Raw genomic sequence first — 16,308 nt, forward strand, 5'->3', positions numbered from 1 at the left:
TCTGTGTGATATGGAATATCTTTTCCATCAGATTAATGTTACTAATTCTGTTTTTAAGGTGATCCAAGGGGAGGGAATGCGATTTCCAATGGAAAGCAATTAGCACTAACCTTACAGAATTGCCTCCTATATGCCCCTATCCCCTCTCTTTCCACTTACAATATGAGATTGATTCATACAATATGCGCGTCAACGATTTCTGATGCTATTTCCCTGTTTAATGTGATCTTCCTTTGTGCTTCAGTTGACCTACACAGAGCATATGGAAAGTGATGACGTTGTTTATCAAATTTTGCGTGGGATTTGAGATCTGTGGTAACGAAAAGATACTCAAGCAAAGTCAAAACCAGGGGTGTACTGTATTGATCACTTCCCTTTTAAAAACAGAGTATAACTTCTGACAGTATTTGGGAGCCTTCACAAGTGCACTATAAATGCCTGCTCATTAAGTCTATGTAAAGTTAACATTATAGTCTTGAGCCAGTGTCTGCTCTTCAGTATGAATACAAAGAGAAAAATAATGCTTATATAATTTTCTAACATAAAAGTGAGACAAAAGACCAGAGTCACAGCTTTTCATTTCTCTTTTCATGCGATTTAACATGTTTTTTAAATGTGTGCTGAGGCACATAGGTATTAATCCCACAACCACTACTGGAGAAGTTACAGATCATTTTTCAATTGCTTGGGCATCTTTAAGAATATTTATGCATCTTGCCAAAACATGGAATCTAATTTTTTAACTTTACTTACAAATGTATACTACTATGTAATAGCTGTTGAGACTATTATGTTTAGTTTACTATGAATTTCTAACAGCATTCCAAATGAGGTCTTAGACAATTTAACATTTTTTACCCACCGCAAAGAAAAATTTAATTAACCCATTACCTTATTGTTTTTTAATTCTGCATCTTCATGTTTTAGGTTCGCTGTGTTACTGAGCATGTCTGGTCTCCTGACACTGGAATCTAAAGTTTTAACCTTGCAACTTCTTTGATGGACTTGAAGTCGGTCACTAGCAAAAGTTCTACCACAGTTTGAACAGGGCAGCAACTGATCCTTAAAGCTCTGCCAAGCTGCTTCATTTTGTTCCTTTTGGCTAACCCCTTTAGAAAAAGCCATCTGAGGTTTCTGAGGAACGGGTCTCTTTTGTCCTTTAGGTAACTTATCATTTTCTATTTTCCATTTCTCAAGACATTTTGGTTCATGGATTGGGAGAGATTTGGTGCCAAACTCTCTTCCACAGATGTAACAAATTAATGTTTTCGGTTTTGTTGGATTGTCAGGAATCTTTGTATCAGAAAAGCCACTGGCTGTATTAGATGCTGTCAATGAACTGGTATGCATTACACTCTTATTAACTGTGGAATGGGCAGAATCTAAATTCTTGTCTTTTGGTTTACAGCCTTTCTGGTGCACAATAAGTCTGTCAGGAAGAAAGGTACGACCACAGTTCCCACATGGTAAAAGTTGTGCTTGAGAGCTTTGCCAAGCGGCTTCATTCTCATCAGTAGAGGAGCCATGTGCAGCCGCCTGAGGTTTCACTGGGGCTGGTCTTCTGAGATGCTTGGGAAGATTTTGATTCTCCACATGCCATTTTTCTAGGCATTTGGGTTCATGTATGGCAATAGACTTTGAACCAAATTCTCTTCCACAGATGTAACACACTTTAAAACCCTGTCTTCGAGGAGGGATGACTGGTCGGTTGGCCTGACTTTGTGACATCCTTCCTGCAGATGATCTTTTGACTAATATAGCAGTTTCTGGCCTGATAGCTTTACGTGCTGATACTGAATTGGCACACTTTGTATCTATTCCTTGAATGGGTTTAGATATGTCTTTGCTACTGGTCATCAGGATGATGTCCATCAAAATGTTTTGAGCTTATGTGTCTTGAAAAGCTTCTTTGTAAAACAAATTTATTTTTTGCATTTTATTTGATATATTAAATTATTCTTCCTTTATGGTATTACTTCTTTTGTTCAGTTTATATGTTTTCTGTCAATGATTAAATTTCTTCAATGCTCAGTTTTTTCTTTTTCTGCCTGAAATATACAAAAAATAATAATTAACGCATAATATAATGATAGTATTCTTTAGTTTTAGATGTATGTCAACTCCTTTAAATATGAATTACTTTGTAAATATCTTATAGGCAATGCATACTCAGGCACCAAAAACAAAAAAACATCCAGTGCCATGGATATAGGCTCAGTGCAGCGGATACTGTAAATGCATGCTACATCCCAACTGTTCAAAGCAGCACAGTGCAATGTGGTACCTGATGAATACACACATTTCTAACAAGCCAATTGACTTAATACTCCCTGTCTTTCTCTATTATTGAAGGGCACAGAGTTCAGTGACAATTGGGTCATACTGTGATCTACAGGAGGATTTGGACACTAGGACACAAAAAGCAGTGACCAGCCTGGTATAACCCCGTTCCACTCCCAGCATGTCTCAATCAAGAAATCTTCAAATGCTGCTTGAACTAGTCTTTTTTTTGCACCTATCCAGATCAATGTATCCTCGGCAATAGTTTTGACAGCTGTACCCAAACCCCAATGGACAGGATGATAGATGGATCTGCCTGAAACATGACCGTTGGGCATGGAGCTCCACATTCTGGCACTTTCCAGACCTTTGTGTACTATGTTAGTTAGCCGCCAGATGTGCTTCCTGATCCAGAGCCATGGCACAGCCTCTTATGTGACCCTGTCTTTAAAGACTTCTTTGTGAGTAGGCCATGTGCGTCAAGCACTTAAAGCTTATTTATTAGAACAAATGAGTGCCGAGGGACTGAATGCTGCATCAATAGGTGGAGTGCTCTTGTTGCCACCATTCAGGATGAGGTAGCACCTTAAAGGGGTTGTAAACCCCCCATTTTTTGTTTTTAAAGAACAAAAATGTCATACTTACCTTCACTGTGCAGTTGATTTTGCACAGAATGGCCCCAATCCACCTGTTCTGGGGTCCCTTGGCAGCGCTATCAGTTTGTCCCTGCATCGGTAAACCCCCTAGGAGAAGCACTCTCTCTAGGGGTTACCGTGCGTGCTCACTCCCGAGTCCAGCATTTGCGTCCATAGACACAGAATGCCGAACTCAGCCCAGCCCCCTGATGCCCGCGTCATTGGATTTGATTGACAGCAGTTGGAGCGAAAGGCTGCGCTGCTATCAATCTATCCAATCAAGAGCCGAGACAAAGGACAGAGAGGTACAGCGCATCCCTGCTGAGGGAATGAACAGGCTTAGGTGAGTAAAATGGGGGGGTGGTCAGTGTCAGAAGCATTAGGATGCATTAAGGTGAAAAAACACGGGGGGGGGGTGTTTTTTCACCTAAGAGGATGCTACTGAGAAACAGACTGTATCAGCAGCTGGCAGAAACACTAGAACCCACAACAAGCTGGAAGAGAGTAGGCAGGAATCATGGTTAGGAAGCAGGCCGAAGTCACATCAGGAAATTAGAAGAATCATGGTCAGAACGGAAGCCAATGTCAAACCAGGAAATCAGCAGAATCATGGTCAAGAGGCCTGTTTGGAGATTAGGAGATGCTCACAGTACCCTTCCCAGTTCATGTCTTCCAACCTTCTTCTGTCACCGCAGAACCATCAGGAAGGAGCCAGAAGACTTGCTTTGGAAAAAGAGGTGACATTTCAGCATTGTCTACTGTTTACATCACATGTGTGGGCAATTGACAGGCAGATATCCTCAGCTGACAACACCTGTACCTTGGGAAATTGGTCCTACAGCCAGAGGTATTTCAGGCCATGTGTCTAAGGTGGGGGATACTGGATGTGAACCTATTGGCATCCAGGCTTAACTATAAACTGCACAGTTTTGTATCCAGATGCAGAGATTATCTGGTGGAAGCAGTGAATGCTCTGGTGGTACGGTGGGGTCAACACAATTTCATCTACACATATGTACTGCTGGATTGATATGGAGGGCATTCTCCATGGAAAGAGCAATGAGTTTACCATCCTGCTTCATTGTCGCTGTCTTTAATGCCATGGCTGTTGAGACACAGATCTTGAAGCATTGGGGCCTCTTTGAATTGGTGGGTTCAACAATGTTAAAAGCTAGGAAATCCACTTCTCGCATCTACCATTACACCTGAATCCTGACCTTTGTGCAATTAGGCCTGGACTAGCATTTGGTCCTGGGTACCATCAATGGACAAATTGTAGCGCCTGTGATACTGTTACAGGGACCACTGGCCCCCACTTTTTTAGGAATTTTGTGCAGGATTCCTCTCATGTGGCTCACCTTGTATGTTCACTCATCGCTCTGGGATTTGAATTTGGAAATTTTGCCACTTCAAAAAACACTTTCTGTTTTTATCTTTAAAACCCCTTTCACACTGGGGTGCTTTGCAGGTGCTACAGTGCTAAAAATAGCACCTGCAAAGCACCCTGAAAAAGCCGCTGCTTTGTCTCCAGTGTAAAAGCCCCAAGGGCTTTCACACTGGAGTGGTGCGCTGGCAGGACGGTAAACAAGTCCCGCTAGCAGCATCTTTGGAGCAGTGAAGGAGTGCTGTATACACAGCTCCTCCACTGCTCCTGCCCATTGAAATCAATGGGGCACTGCAGCTATACCGCTGGCAAAGCAGAGGCGCTTTGCAGTAGTTTTTAACCCTTTCTCAGCTGCTAGCGGGGGGGTAAAACCGCCCTGCTAGTGGCCGAATAGCGCCGAAAAATGCTCCTCCCGCCCCAATTTGAAAGGGGCCTTAGGGATTTTCCCCTTTACTTACCTTTTCACCATCTGCAAGGTTTATGTCTAAACTGGTGTCCTTGTCTTGTACAGAACCCCTTCTGGTCTCACATAGAGATAATGTACTGTGAGGTTTTTGCCAATAAATGCTAGTGACAGTTTGTCAGTTAAAAATATGGCTGTGATGTTTGGCTTGAAACTGTACATGCACAGTTCCTGTCTGGAGCTGGCTGAGACAATCCGAGTGCCTGCTCCAGTGTATTTGGGCAGTGCTGGCGGGGGGAGCGGGCCTGGTGGAGGCGGTGTCCGGGCGTGTCGTGCAATTTCATAGTGCAAGGGGGCTGAGCAGAGCGTCCTGAGCCTCATGTGCTGGACAGAGTCAGTGCTATCTGGACTGGAGTGGACTGAAGGGGCCACCTAGAGTGGAAAGAAACTGTAACTGTGACTCGGGAGGGGATGTGTCATGTCGATGAGGTGTCATTATCATCCGTGCTGCTGCACACTGCTGTCAGTGTCACTGTAAGAATTCATTTTATGTGTGTGTGCCTGCTCATTCTAATTTCTTGCCTTCCTAAGGCCTGTTTCTGAGCTACCTACTTACTATATCGAAAATAAAATAAGAATTATGTTTTTTGCCTTAATATCTACCTTAATGTCTATCTACCACATTGCTAATTGCATATTGTACATGTTTGTAGCCTACAGTGCCTTGCGAAAGTATTCGGCCCCCTTGAACTTTTCAACCTTTTGCCACATTTCAGGGTTCAAACATAAAGATATCAAATTTAAATTTTTTGTGAAGAATCACCAACAAGTGGGACACAATTGTGAAGTGTAACAAAATCTATTGGATAATTTAAACTTTTTTAGCAAATAAAAAACTGAAAAGTGGTGCGTGCAAAATTATTCGGCCCCTTTACTTTCAGTGCAGCAAACTCACTCCAGAAGTTCAGCGAGGATCTCTGAATGATCCAACGTTGTCCTAAATGACTGATGGTGATAAATAGAATCCACCTGTGTGTAATCAAGTCTCTGTATAAATGCACTTGCTCTGTGATAGTCTCAGAGTTCTGTTGAAAGCGCAGAGAGCATCATGAAGACCAAGGAACACACCAGGCAGGTCCGTAATACTGTTGTGGAGAAGTTTAAAGCCGGATTTGGATACAAAAAGATTTCCCAAGCTTTAAACATCCCAGGGAGCACTGTGCAAGCGATCATTTTGAAATGGAAGGAGTATCAGACCACTGCAAATCTACCAAGACCTGGCCGTCCCTCTAAACTTTCAGCTCAGACAAGGAGAAGACTGATCAGAGATGCAGCCAAGAGGCCCATGATCACTCTGGATGAACTGCAGAGAACTACAGCTGAGGTGGGAGAGTCTGTCCATAGGACAACAATCAGTCGTACACTGCAGAAATCTGGCCTTTATGGAAGAGTGGCAAGAACAAAGCCATTTCTCAAAGATATCCATAAAAAGTCTCATCTAAAGTTTGCCACAAGCCACCTGGGAGACACACCAAACATGTGGAAGAAGGTGCTCTGGTCAGATGAAACCAAAATCGAACTTTTTGCCCACAATGCAAAACGATATGTTTGGTGTAAAAGCAACACAGCTCATCACCCTCAACACACCATCCCCACTGTCAAACATGGTGGTGGCAGCATCATAGTTTGGGCCTGCTTTTCTTCAGCAGGGACAGGGAAGATGGTTAAAATTGAGGGGAAGATGGATGCAGCCAAATACAGGACCATTCTGGATGAAAACCTGTTGGAGTCTGCAAAAGTCCTGAAACTGGGACGGAGATTTATCTTCCAACAAGTCAATGATCCCAAACATACAGCAAAATCTACAAAGGAATGGTTCACAAATAAACGTATCCAGGTGTTAGAATGGCCAAGTCAAAGTCCAGACCTGAATCCAATCGAGAATCTGTGGAAAGAGCTGAAAACTGCTGTTCACAAACGCTCTCCATCCAACCTCACTGAGCTCGAGCTGTTTTGCAAGGAAGAACGGGCAAGAATTTCAGTCTCTCGATGTGCAAAACTGATAGAGACATACCCCAAGCGACTTGCAGCTGTAATCGCAGCAAAAGGTGGCTCTACAAAGTATTAACGCAAGGGGGCCGAATAATTTCAGCACCAGGCCCATGATGTTCTTAATCTGGCCCTGTCTGCATTGCCCACCTCTCCATTGCACTGTTTTTGAACATCCCAATTGTCTCTGAATCCTGTGCTGCTCAATTAACAAGATTTTGGCACTCAACAAAAAATGTTTTCTTGGAATTCATTGAGGGACATAAATCCTTACCCCTTGTATTTATGATCTTACTCTTTGTACTGCTTTGTTTCCAAAACTTAGCCCTTGTACACAGGGTCGGACATTCCGACGGAAAATGTCAGATTAAACTGTGTTGTCAGATAATCCGACTGTGTGTGGGCTCCATCGGACTGTTTCCGTTGGAATATCCGACGGACAAAGTTCTAGAGCTGGGCTATAAAACTTTCCGACAACATGATCCGATCGGACTTTGTCCGATTGTGTGTAGAGAATTCCGATTGGACAAAGTGCCACGCATTCTCCTAGACCAAAGCTACTGGCTACTAGCCTGAACACAGTCCCGTCGTAATGAAATAACGTCATGACGTTACGGACGATCGGATTTTCCGACAACTCTGTCCGACCGTGTGTATGCAACACAAGTTTCGGACAAAATCCGTCAGACAAAAACCGATGGATTTTGTTGTCGGGATGTCCGGCCGTGTGTACAAGGGCTAAGGCATACTGGGAGTGGAAGGGATTATACCAGGCAGTGTCCAAATCCTTCTGTAGTGGACAGTATAACCCAAATATATCTGAATACTTTGTTCCTCAGGAGCTCTATTAAAAATATTTTACAGTACAAAAGTCCTCTTTTGTGGCTGGGCAGATCTTTGTAGTAGTTTAACTGTTTGGTGCCTGCAATCTCTAAATTCATATTCGTCAGCAGGATTCTTCATACTGAGAGAACATTGCATGCTTCAAGCAGGATTTACACATTCATGCAAGTGTAGCACCCTCCTAGTTATACAAGGTTAGGTAAGATGTAGGTATATGTAATATATTTTAGGCTTGGCTGTATTCAGTGGAGCTGGCTTCAATTGATTTGGTCTGTTCTGGGTTCTGCAGCTTTGTCAGGCTCTCCCTGTCTTTCCAGAATGTGCTGGAACATAGTGGGTGGAGAGGGTAGAGCCCAAGCTGGTCATGTATACAGCTTCAGATAATTCCTGGTCAGGAGAGTGACCGGCAGGGGCCTGAGGGGTGTATATAAGGTCCAGGGACGTGCGTCGAGGTCAGTGGCTGGTGAGGCACTGGCTAGTATTAGAGCAAAATACACACAGGTTACATACGCCGCAATCGTTAGAGAGAGATCAATAATTCTAGCCCTAGACCTCCTCTGTAACTCTAAACATATAACTTAAAAAAAAAAATTACAGTGTCCCTATGGAGATTTTTAGGTACTGAAGTTTGGCGCCATTACACAATTTTAAAGCGTGACATGTTAGGTATCTATTTGCTCAGCGTAACATCATCTTTCACATTATACCAAAAAATTGGGCTAACTTTAGTGTATTTTTTTTATTCATGAAACAGATTCGTTCCAAAAAAAATGTGTTTGAAAAATTGCTGTGCGAATACCGTGTGACATAAAAAGTTGCACCGCCATTTTTATTCCATAGGGTGTCTGCTAAAAACTAGACATATGCATTCATTTTTGTCCGAATGCATTTTCGTCCGAATTTCAGGTAATTTCTTTATCGTTTTGACAAACGATAACAAAAGCACAGAGTCCGAAAAACGAAAGATCCAACATAAATAAATGCTTTATTTTCGTTTTGACACAGTTCGATACAGATAGGAGATTCAACGTGACTCTGACAATAACAATGTGTGTCTATTGAACCTGTATCATAACAGTCCATTCATTCACACAGGGGAACACGACTTCCAGCACGATTTTGGGAGGCAACTTGGACACGACTTCAGTGTGAATCACAGCGCGACAGGTCTGGCGTGGATATTAAGGGGAACCTCGTGCCAAAAAATGGCGTGGGGGTCCCCCTCAAAATTCATACCAGACCCTTATCCGAGCCAACAACCTGACAGGCCGCAGGAAAAGAGGGCGGGATGAGAGAGCGCCCCCCCCTCCTGAACCGTACCAGGCCACATGCCCTCAACACTAGGAGGGTGCTCTGAGGTAGCCCCTCAAAGCACCTTGTTCCCATGTTGATAAGGGCAAGGGCCTCATCCCCACAACCCTGGCCGGTGGTTGTGGGCGTCTGCTGGTGGGGGGCTTATCGGAAGCAAGGGGACCCCCAGATCCCGGCCTCCTCCCCTGTGAGAAATGGTAAGGGGGTACAAAAGTACCCCTACCATTTCACCAAAAAAGTGACAAAAAAGTGTTAAAAATTACAGGAGACGGTCTTTGACAAGTCCTTTATTAAAGTCTTGTTTCATTTTCTTTCTTCTGGTCTTCTTCCTTTCTTCATCCTTCGGTTTCTTCCTCCATCTTCTTCTTCCTCCGATCCTCTTCTTCCTCTGATCCGCTTGTTCTTGCTCCGGTGTTCTCGTCTGGCATCTTCCTCCACGGCATCTCTTCTTGGTTCTCGGGCCGCTCCGAGCAATGGGAGGCTCCCGCTGTGTGACGCTTCTCTTCTTCTGACAGTTCTTTTATAATGGAGGGTGGGGTCCCATGCATCAGAGGGGGCGGAGTCACCGGGTGGCCCCACCCTCCGTTATAAAAGAACTGTCAGAAGAAGAGAAGCGTCACACAACGGGAGCCTCCTATTCCGCGGAGCGGCCCGAGAACCAAGAAGAGACGCCGTGGAGGAAGATGCCAGACGAGAACACCGGAGCAAGAACAAGCGGATCAGAGGAAGAAGAGGATCGGAGGAAGAAGAAGATGGAGGAAGAAACCTAAGGATGAAGAAAGGAAGAAGCAAGCAGACCAGAAGAAAGAAGATGAAAGAAGACTTTAACCCCCCTGACGGTATTCCCGAGTCTGGCTCGGGGTGGAATTTTTATGCCAAAAGCGGTAACCCCGAGCCAGGCTCGGGACTGCATCGCTGGATCCAGGAGGATGTTTACTTACCTTCTCCCTCGGATCCAGTGATGTCCCCCCGCTGTACGAGCGAGCCGTGTCTCGCTCGATCTATCACGGAGCCGGTCTCCGTTCCCTGCTAGCGTTGCGACGCACGGGGACGGAGATCGGCACCAAGTTCAAAAAGTGAAACACACACATTACATACAGTATAATGTAATCTTACAGATTACATTGCTGTATGTAATTATTTCACATCCCCTTTTTCCTAGTGGTCTGCCCAGTGTCCTGCATGCAGTTTTATATAATAAAAACTGTTCTTTATGCCTGGAAACTGGAGATTGTCCATAGCAACCAAAACTGTCACTTTACATCAAAAATAATTATAGACCAGCTAGAAAACAGCGATAATAAATTGTAATCACTTGCAGAATTGAGCGATAGCGATTTGTGCGGAGATCCGTCATCAAATACTGAAAAGTAATGACAGTGACAATTCTGTAACTGAGCAAATTTCAGTGTTTTTGTTTTGATTACATTATTGAATAATTTTTATTATTGTTATATTATTATTTGGTACAATTATTTATAATTATTTATTATATTATAATTTATGATTTCATTTTTCAAACTTTATCATACCCGGGATGTCTGCTAGACTCTGGTTTGGACAGATTTAAGTGAGTTATTGGACTTGTCAAAGACCGTCTCCTGTCATTTTTAATACTTTTTTGTCACTTTTTTGGTGAAATGGTAGGGGTACTTTTTTACCCCCTTACCATTTCACACAGGGGGAAAGCCAGGATCCGGGGTTCCCCTTGTTAAAGGGGGCTTCCAGATTCTGATAAGCCCCCCACCCGCAGACCCGGTGCTTTGAGGGGTCACAGACCCCAAAAGCATCCTCCCAATGTTGAGGGCATGTGGCCTGGTACGGTTCAGGGGGGGCGCTCTCTCGTCCCCCCTCTTTTCCTGCAGCCTGTCAGGTTGCGCGCTCGGATAAGGGTCTGGTATGGATTTTGAGGGGGACCTCAACGCCATTTTTTTTTTTTGGTGCAGGGTTTCCCTTAAAATCCATGCCAGACCTGAATGGCATGGTAGGGCTTTGAGGGGGACCCCCACGCCATTTTTTTTTGGCACGGGGTTCCCCTTAATATCCATACCGGACACAAAGGGCCTGGTATGGAATTTCGGGAGACCCCCACACATTTATTTTTTTCTAAAGTTTTATTTATTGCTTTTAACACAAGTAAACACTAGACCCAACGGGCCACACATACAATTAAACTATTTACATTACTTCGGCGTTGACTCTCTATGCCTCCTTCCAGACCCTCACTCAGTGAAGAAGACACAGTAATAATAAGGCTACCTGTTTTTAGTAACAGTCAATGGAACATTACTATTGGGTTTTTTCCATGAGAGCACTATCATTTTCCTAGCATAATATATTAGGATTGTCAGCAGGGTACGAGTTACTCTCTTTGGGGCTAGATTGTCTACCAGCCCCAAAAGGCACACCTCTATTGTGGGCTGTATAGGAATGGCAGTTACTTCTGAGATACATTCTGTGACCCCCTTCCAAAATGTTTGGATGTTCGATCAATTCCAAAATATATGCATAAAATCGGCAGTAAGGGAACTGCACCACCAGCAACCAGGCGACTGGGTAGGGAACATCTTAGCCAATTTTGCTGGGGTAAGATATATATACGGTGCAAAAATTTAAATTGGATGAGTTGGTCCCTGGCTGAGACCAATCTAGTAAAATTAATGTCCCATACATCGTCCCAGTCATTCTGGTCCATCTGGGGGAACACCTTGCCCCACACTGTCCTGCACCTTGCAAGGAGATCTCCTCCCTCACTAAACAATTGTCTATGTATTGTAGACAGGGCCTTTTCTAAGGTGTCCTCCCTCAGTAAAGATTCTAAATCGCTAATTTTCTGAGTATAATCCACATCTCCAAACTGGGCATTATATGCATGTCTGAGCTGAAGAAAATGGAACAAGTGGGTGTTAGGCAGATTAAACTTGGTTTTCAGGGCGTCAAACTGTAGAAGTTTCCCACCATCCACTATGTCTTCCAGCATCTTAACACCAAATTTAGTCCAGATTATTGGATCAGGATACTCATATAAGTGTGTTAGTTTGGGGTTCTTCCAAAGTGGTGTATGAAGAGAAATCTCAGAAGCGCTACTCATCTTGGTCACTGCTATACATGCCCTGCAGGCCGCCCGCATGGATATCGTGAGCCTATATGGAGCCCTGACACCCCGATACAGGAGATGTGTCAGCGCCTCATAGGAACCGACAACAGCCGCCTCTAATGTATTGGCAGTGTCATCCTCAGGCGAAGTGAACTACCTGTGCACAAATACGAACGGACCCGCTAAGTAGTACCTGTGAAAGTCTGGGACCGCCAGTCCCCCTTGTTTCCATGGCAGTTGTAACACCCAGAGTTTAATTTGGGGTTGTCACCCCTGCCACAAGAAAGCCATTATGAGTTGATCTATTTTTCTGAATACATATCTCGGTATCCAGAGGGGGAAATCCGAAATATACATAAAAATAAAGATAAAAATTTTATTTTCACTAAATTCACTCTACCTATGAGTGTGAAAGGCAGATTCTGCCATGCCTGCAGTCTGGACTTTAGTTTAGTCAAAAGTGACGAATGCAATTTTTTAACGAAAAACAAAATAAATAAAAACTAATTTCAGGAGTAACTAAATAAATTCATTTTTCGTACGAAAACGAATTTCCGAAACAAAATATTTCAGTCTGCACATGTCTACTAAAAACATATATATAATGTTTGGGGGGGTCTGTGTAATTTTCTAGCAAAAAAATATGATGATTTTTCCATGTAGGAGAGAAGTATCAGAATTGGCCTGGGTGGCAAGTGGTTAATTACCATATGTATGTAATATACAAAAAAGTATTATATATTGTTTTTAAGGTAATTTACTATATTTTCAAAAACTGTACTCAATCAGGTGGCTTAATGGACAAATTACTGAAGTTTGACGTTATAACTTCTATATAATTATAATTTCACAGTATACATATAACACAATAATATATTATTTAGCTTGATTAAAACCTTTTCAGCGGCTGCAGATTCTCATTTTCCCTCTTAACTGTGTGAGAAAACATGGAGTTATGGGTAAATCTTATACCCATAAACCCGTTTTTTCATTGTAGTTAAGAGGGCTGGGCTGGAAGGGAGCCTTTTTTCTTTTAGACACATACCCCTTCTATGACATAACAGTGAGAGCGCCGCTGACAGCAGCGCTGCATGCAGAGTGAATATATCCTAAACCGTACAGGTTTAGGAGATAATCATTTTATCTACAGGGAAACCTTATTATAGGCTTACCTGTAGGTAAAAATACAAACCGCGTTAACAATTTGTGAATTGAGCCTGTTAACCTCACATAATAATAATGATAATCATCATCAGTATCATAACTACAATAATAATAGTGCTACCATCTTATGTTCAGCAAAAAGGTGAACTTTTAAGAAAAAAAGGGGGTTCATTTACCAAAGGAGTAGAGACTGTTAACTTAGCAAAGTGAATATTTGCAGGGGTGTGTTCAGCTGGCAGCCAAGATGATCACAGAATACACAAGCTTAGTTCTGACCCCTTCTGGAAAGCAGCACCACAGCAAACACTGACCCATGCTCTCTGTCAGCTTTGACATTATTACTTTCTAAAGCCACCGCCACTATCCAGAAGTAGAGGAAGACCAAGTTCTGAAGGATTTTTTTTATAACAGAACAGCAGGGAGAGGATCACAAGGTGGTGCTGATTCATGGACTTCCTCCCTCCTGAAGACCTGGTCACACAGCCCCAGACTGGGCAGCGCACCACCGTTGGCACCCAACCCTGAGCATCACCATTCTTCAGATGAGTCTACCCCCATATACCTCTGCTACACACAGCCCTTCTAAAACAAATTGGATCTTTGATTTGCAAAGTAAATGTTAGTAAATTAGGGAAAGCTAAGCTGAATATCTAAGTGAGGGAAATTAATATAAAGGATTCTTGCTAGTACATGATTGTTTTGTGTTAGGCCCCTTTCACACTGGGACGGAGGTGGGGGTGGTGGTGTTAAATCGTCGCTATTTTTATACCTTCATTATTTTTAGTGGCGCTTTACCATCATATTTGCGTGGGTATTCGGCCACTAGAGGGGGGGGGGGCGCTTTTAACCCCCGCTGCCAGCCGAAAAAGGGTTAGAAACCACCCGCAAAGCACTGCTGTAGCAGCTCTTTGCCGGCGGGGTAGCCGCGCTGCCCCATTGATTTCAACGGGCAGGAGCGATGTATACACCACTCCTTCACTGCTCCAAAGATGCTGCTAGCAAGACTTTTTTTTAGCATCCTGACAGCGCACCGCTCCAGTGTGAAAACCCTTGGGGCTTTCACACTGGAGACACAGGAGCGGTTCTTTCAGAGCACTTTGCAGGCGCTATTTTTAGCGTTGTAGCGCCTGCAAAGCTCCCCAATGTGAAAGGGGTCTTAAAGTGAACAAAGCTTCACCTTATTTACCAACCTTCATTTTGCTAAGTGAATAGTATCTACTTTTTTTAGAAAGTCAATGGGGATTATTTACTAAAGGCAAACCCACTTTGCTCTACAAGTGCAAAGTGCACTTGAAATTGCACTGAAAGTGCACTTGCAAGTGCAGTCGCTGTAAATCCGAGGGGTACATGCAAGGAAAATAAAAAACAGCATTCTAGCTTGCACATGATTGGATAATAAAATCAGCAGAGCTTCCCCTCGTTTCAGATCTACCCCTCAGATTTACAGCGACTGCACTTCCAAGTGCACTTTCAGTCCAATTTCAAGTGCACTTTGCACGTGTAGTTTGCACTTGTGGTGCAAAGCGGATTTAATTTTCGTAAATAGCCCCCAATGCCATTATATACATACAAATCCATCAAGCCTATTTACTACAAATGACTATTTACAAAAAAAAAAAGTTTATAAAATTCTTTCGTATAAAAACAAAATCATTTAATCGAGTCATTAAGCCAGTTTCTGGCATACCTATAAAAAGGGGAATGAGAGACAGTCCATGATATTTGAGGACATGTCAGTGTATGCGCACAGCTGAGGCTGCACTAGTCATTGTCATCCTCAGGGTCGCTTTGTGTTTTCCTAATAAAAAGATCATTACCAAAATTTGTTTCTCCATTTCCTTACCTGTTCGGCGTATAATATGGGCCATCCCATGAACTCTTTCACACAGCGTGATGTTCTCTCCTTCTTTGCTGCAGAGGAATGTTGGCGTCCACTTGTTGCTATAGTAACTATAATGCAGCTGCTATCTCTGAGTATCTAAGCAACGTGTCAACAAACCTGATGATACCATGCCCTTGTGAAAAGGCCAGCTAGCTGCTAAACAAACCATGACACTTAGCCTGTGCAAAATAGAAACAGCAGGAATACAATTCACTAACAATGAACTTACACACTGTATATTACAACACGCCATTAAAAAAATATATAAATTAAAGTATAAGTATCCCAGTGCTTAACAATATCACATATGGATATAGCTGGGGGAAAGAATTGGCCTTAGAGGTCTCAAATCAGCTCTCACACTATGTAGTGTCCGATTAGAAATTCTTATTTAACCCTTTCGCTGCCGGAGCAGTTTTTGCGTGTTTTTATTGATTTTTTGCACACATGTATAAAAAAATCGAAATTGCAACACATTATATATTTTCTGAAAGCAGACACCCTGGAGAATAAAATAGTGGTAGTTCCAATTTTATATATCACAGGATATTATTGTAAAGGTCCAGGAAACTCAACATTTCAGTAAAAAAAATACACTAAGGTTAATTTTAGGACACATAACCACAATAAATTACCCAATTTTTGCTAAAATATACATGATGAGGAGTAAAGAGATATCCAACATGAAATGGCGACAAGCTTCAATACCCTAAATTTTTTCTAGGCAACCCTTTAAAAGCCCCCTATAGGTCATCAGTTTAGCATTACAGAGGAGGTCTGGTGCTAGAAATATTGCTCTTACACTGGCGTGCGTGATGTTATGTAGCACGTGTATCACAATCTACATTTTCATGCATAGGCAATACTGATGCATGTGTTTACATTTGCATGTGCGTATATGTGGGGGTGGGTGGGCCTCAATTCTTTTTTTCAATTTTCTTCTTTTTTTTTTTATCACATAGGGAACAAAAAGCCCCTTATGTGATGTTTTATTTTAGTGACAGGTTCTCTTTAATGAGATATACTGGGTCCAAAAGACCATGGATATCTCCCCTGTTCTCCACTGAATCTAATGCAGTACAGATCTGCACTGCATTAGATTCATTAAATGTATATATATATATATATATATATATATATATATATATATATATATATATATGAATAATTAATTGCAAACAAGCAGGCTTTTTATTGCAGAAGAGACATGCAATGTCTCTTCTGCAATAAAACACACTTACCTGCCTATTCATAAATCCT

At 42.5% G+C, this 16,308-nt stretch overlaps 1 protein-coding gene across 1 annotated transcript in view; it reads right to left on the reverse strand.

The window, feature by feature from the left end:
* LOC143940630 (zinc finger protein 474-like) overlaps window positions 1–15,141 on the reverse strand; it is a 68,505-nt gene extending 53,364 nt beyond the window's left edge. The window contains exons 1-2 of the mRNA XM_077462205.1: window positions 15,010–15,141; window positions 892–2,048 (exon numbers count right to left, since the gene is read on the reverse strand). Coding sequence (XP_077318331.1) covers window positions 892–1,872 — 981 coding nt within the window. The 5' untranslated portion in view covers window positions 1,873–2,048; window positions 15,010–15,141. The remainder of the gene's footprint in view (window positions 1–891; window positions 2,049–15,009) is intronic.
* Between the last annotated feature and the right edge of the window lie 1,167 nt (window positions 15,142–16,308).

This window comes from Lithobates pipiens, unplaced genomic scaffold (genome assembly GCF_037356315.1).
Source record: "Lithobates pipiens isolate NorthernLeopardFrog02 unplaced genomic scaffold, aLitPip1_a1.2 Scaffold_3, whole genome shotgun sequence".
Classification (NCBI taxonomy): Eukaryota; Metazoa; Chordata; class Amphibia; order Anura; family Ranidae; genus Lithobates; species Lithobates pipiens.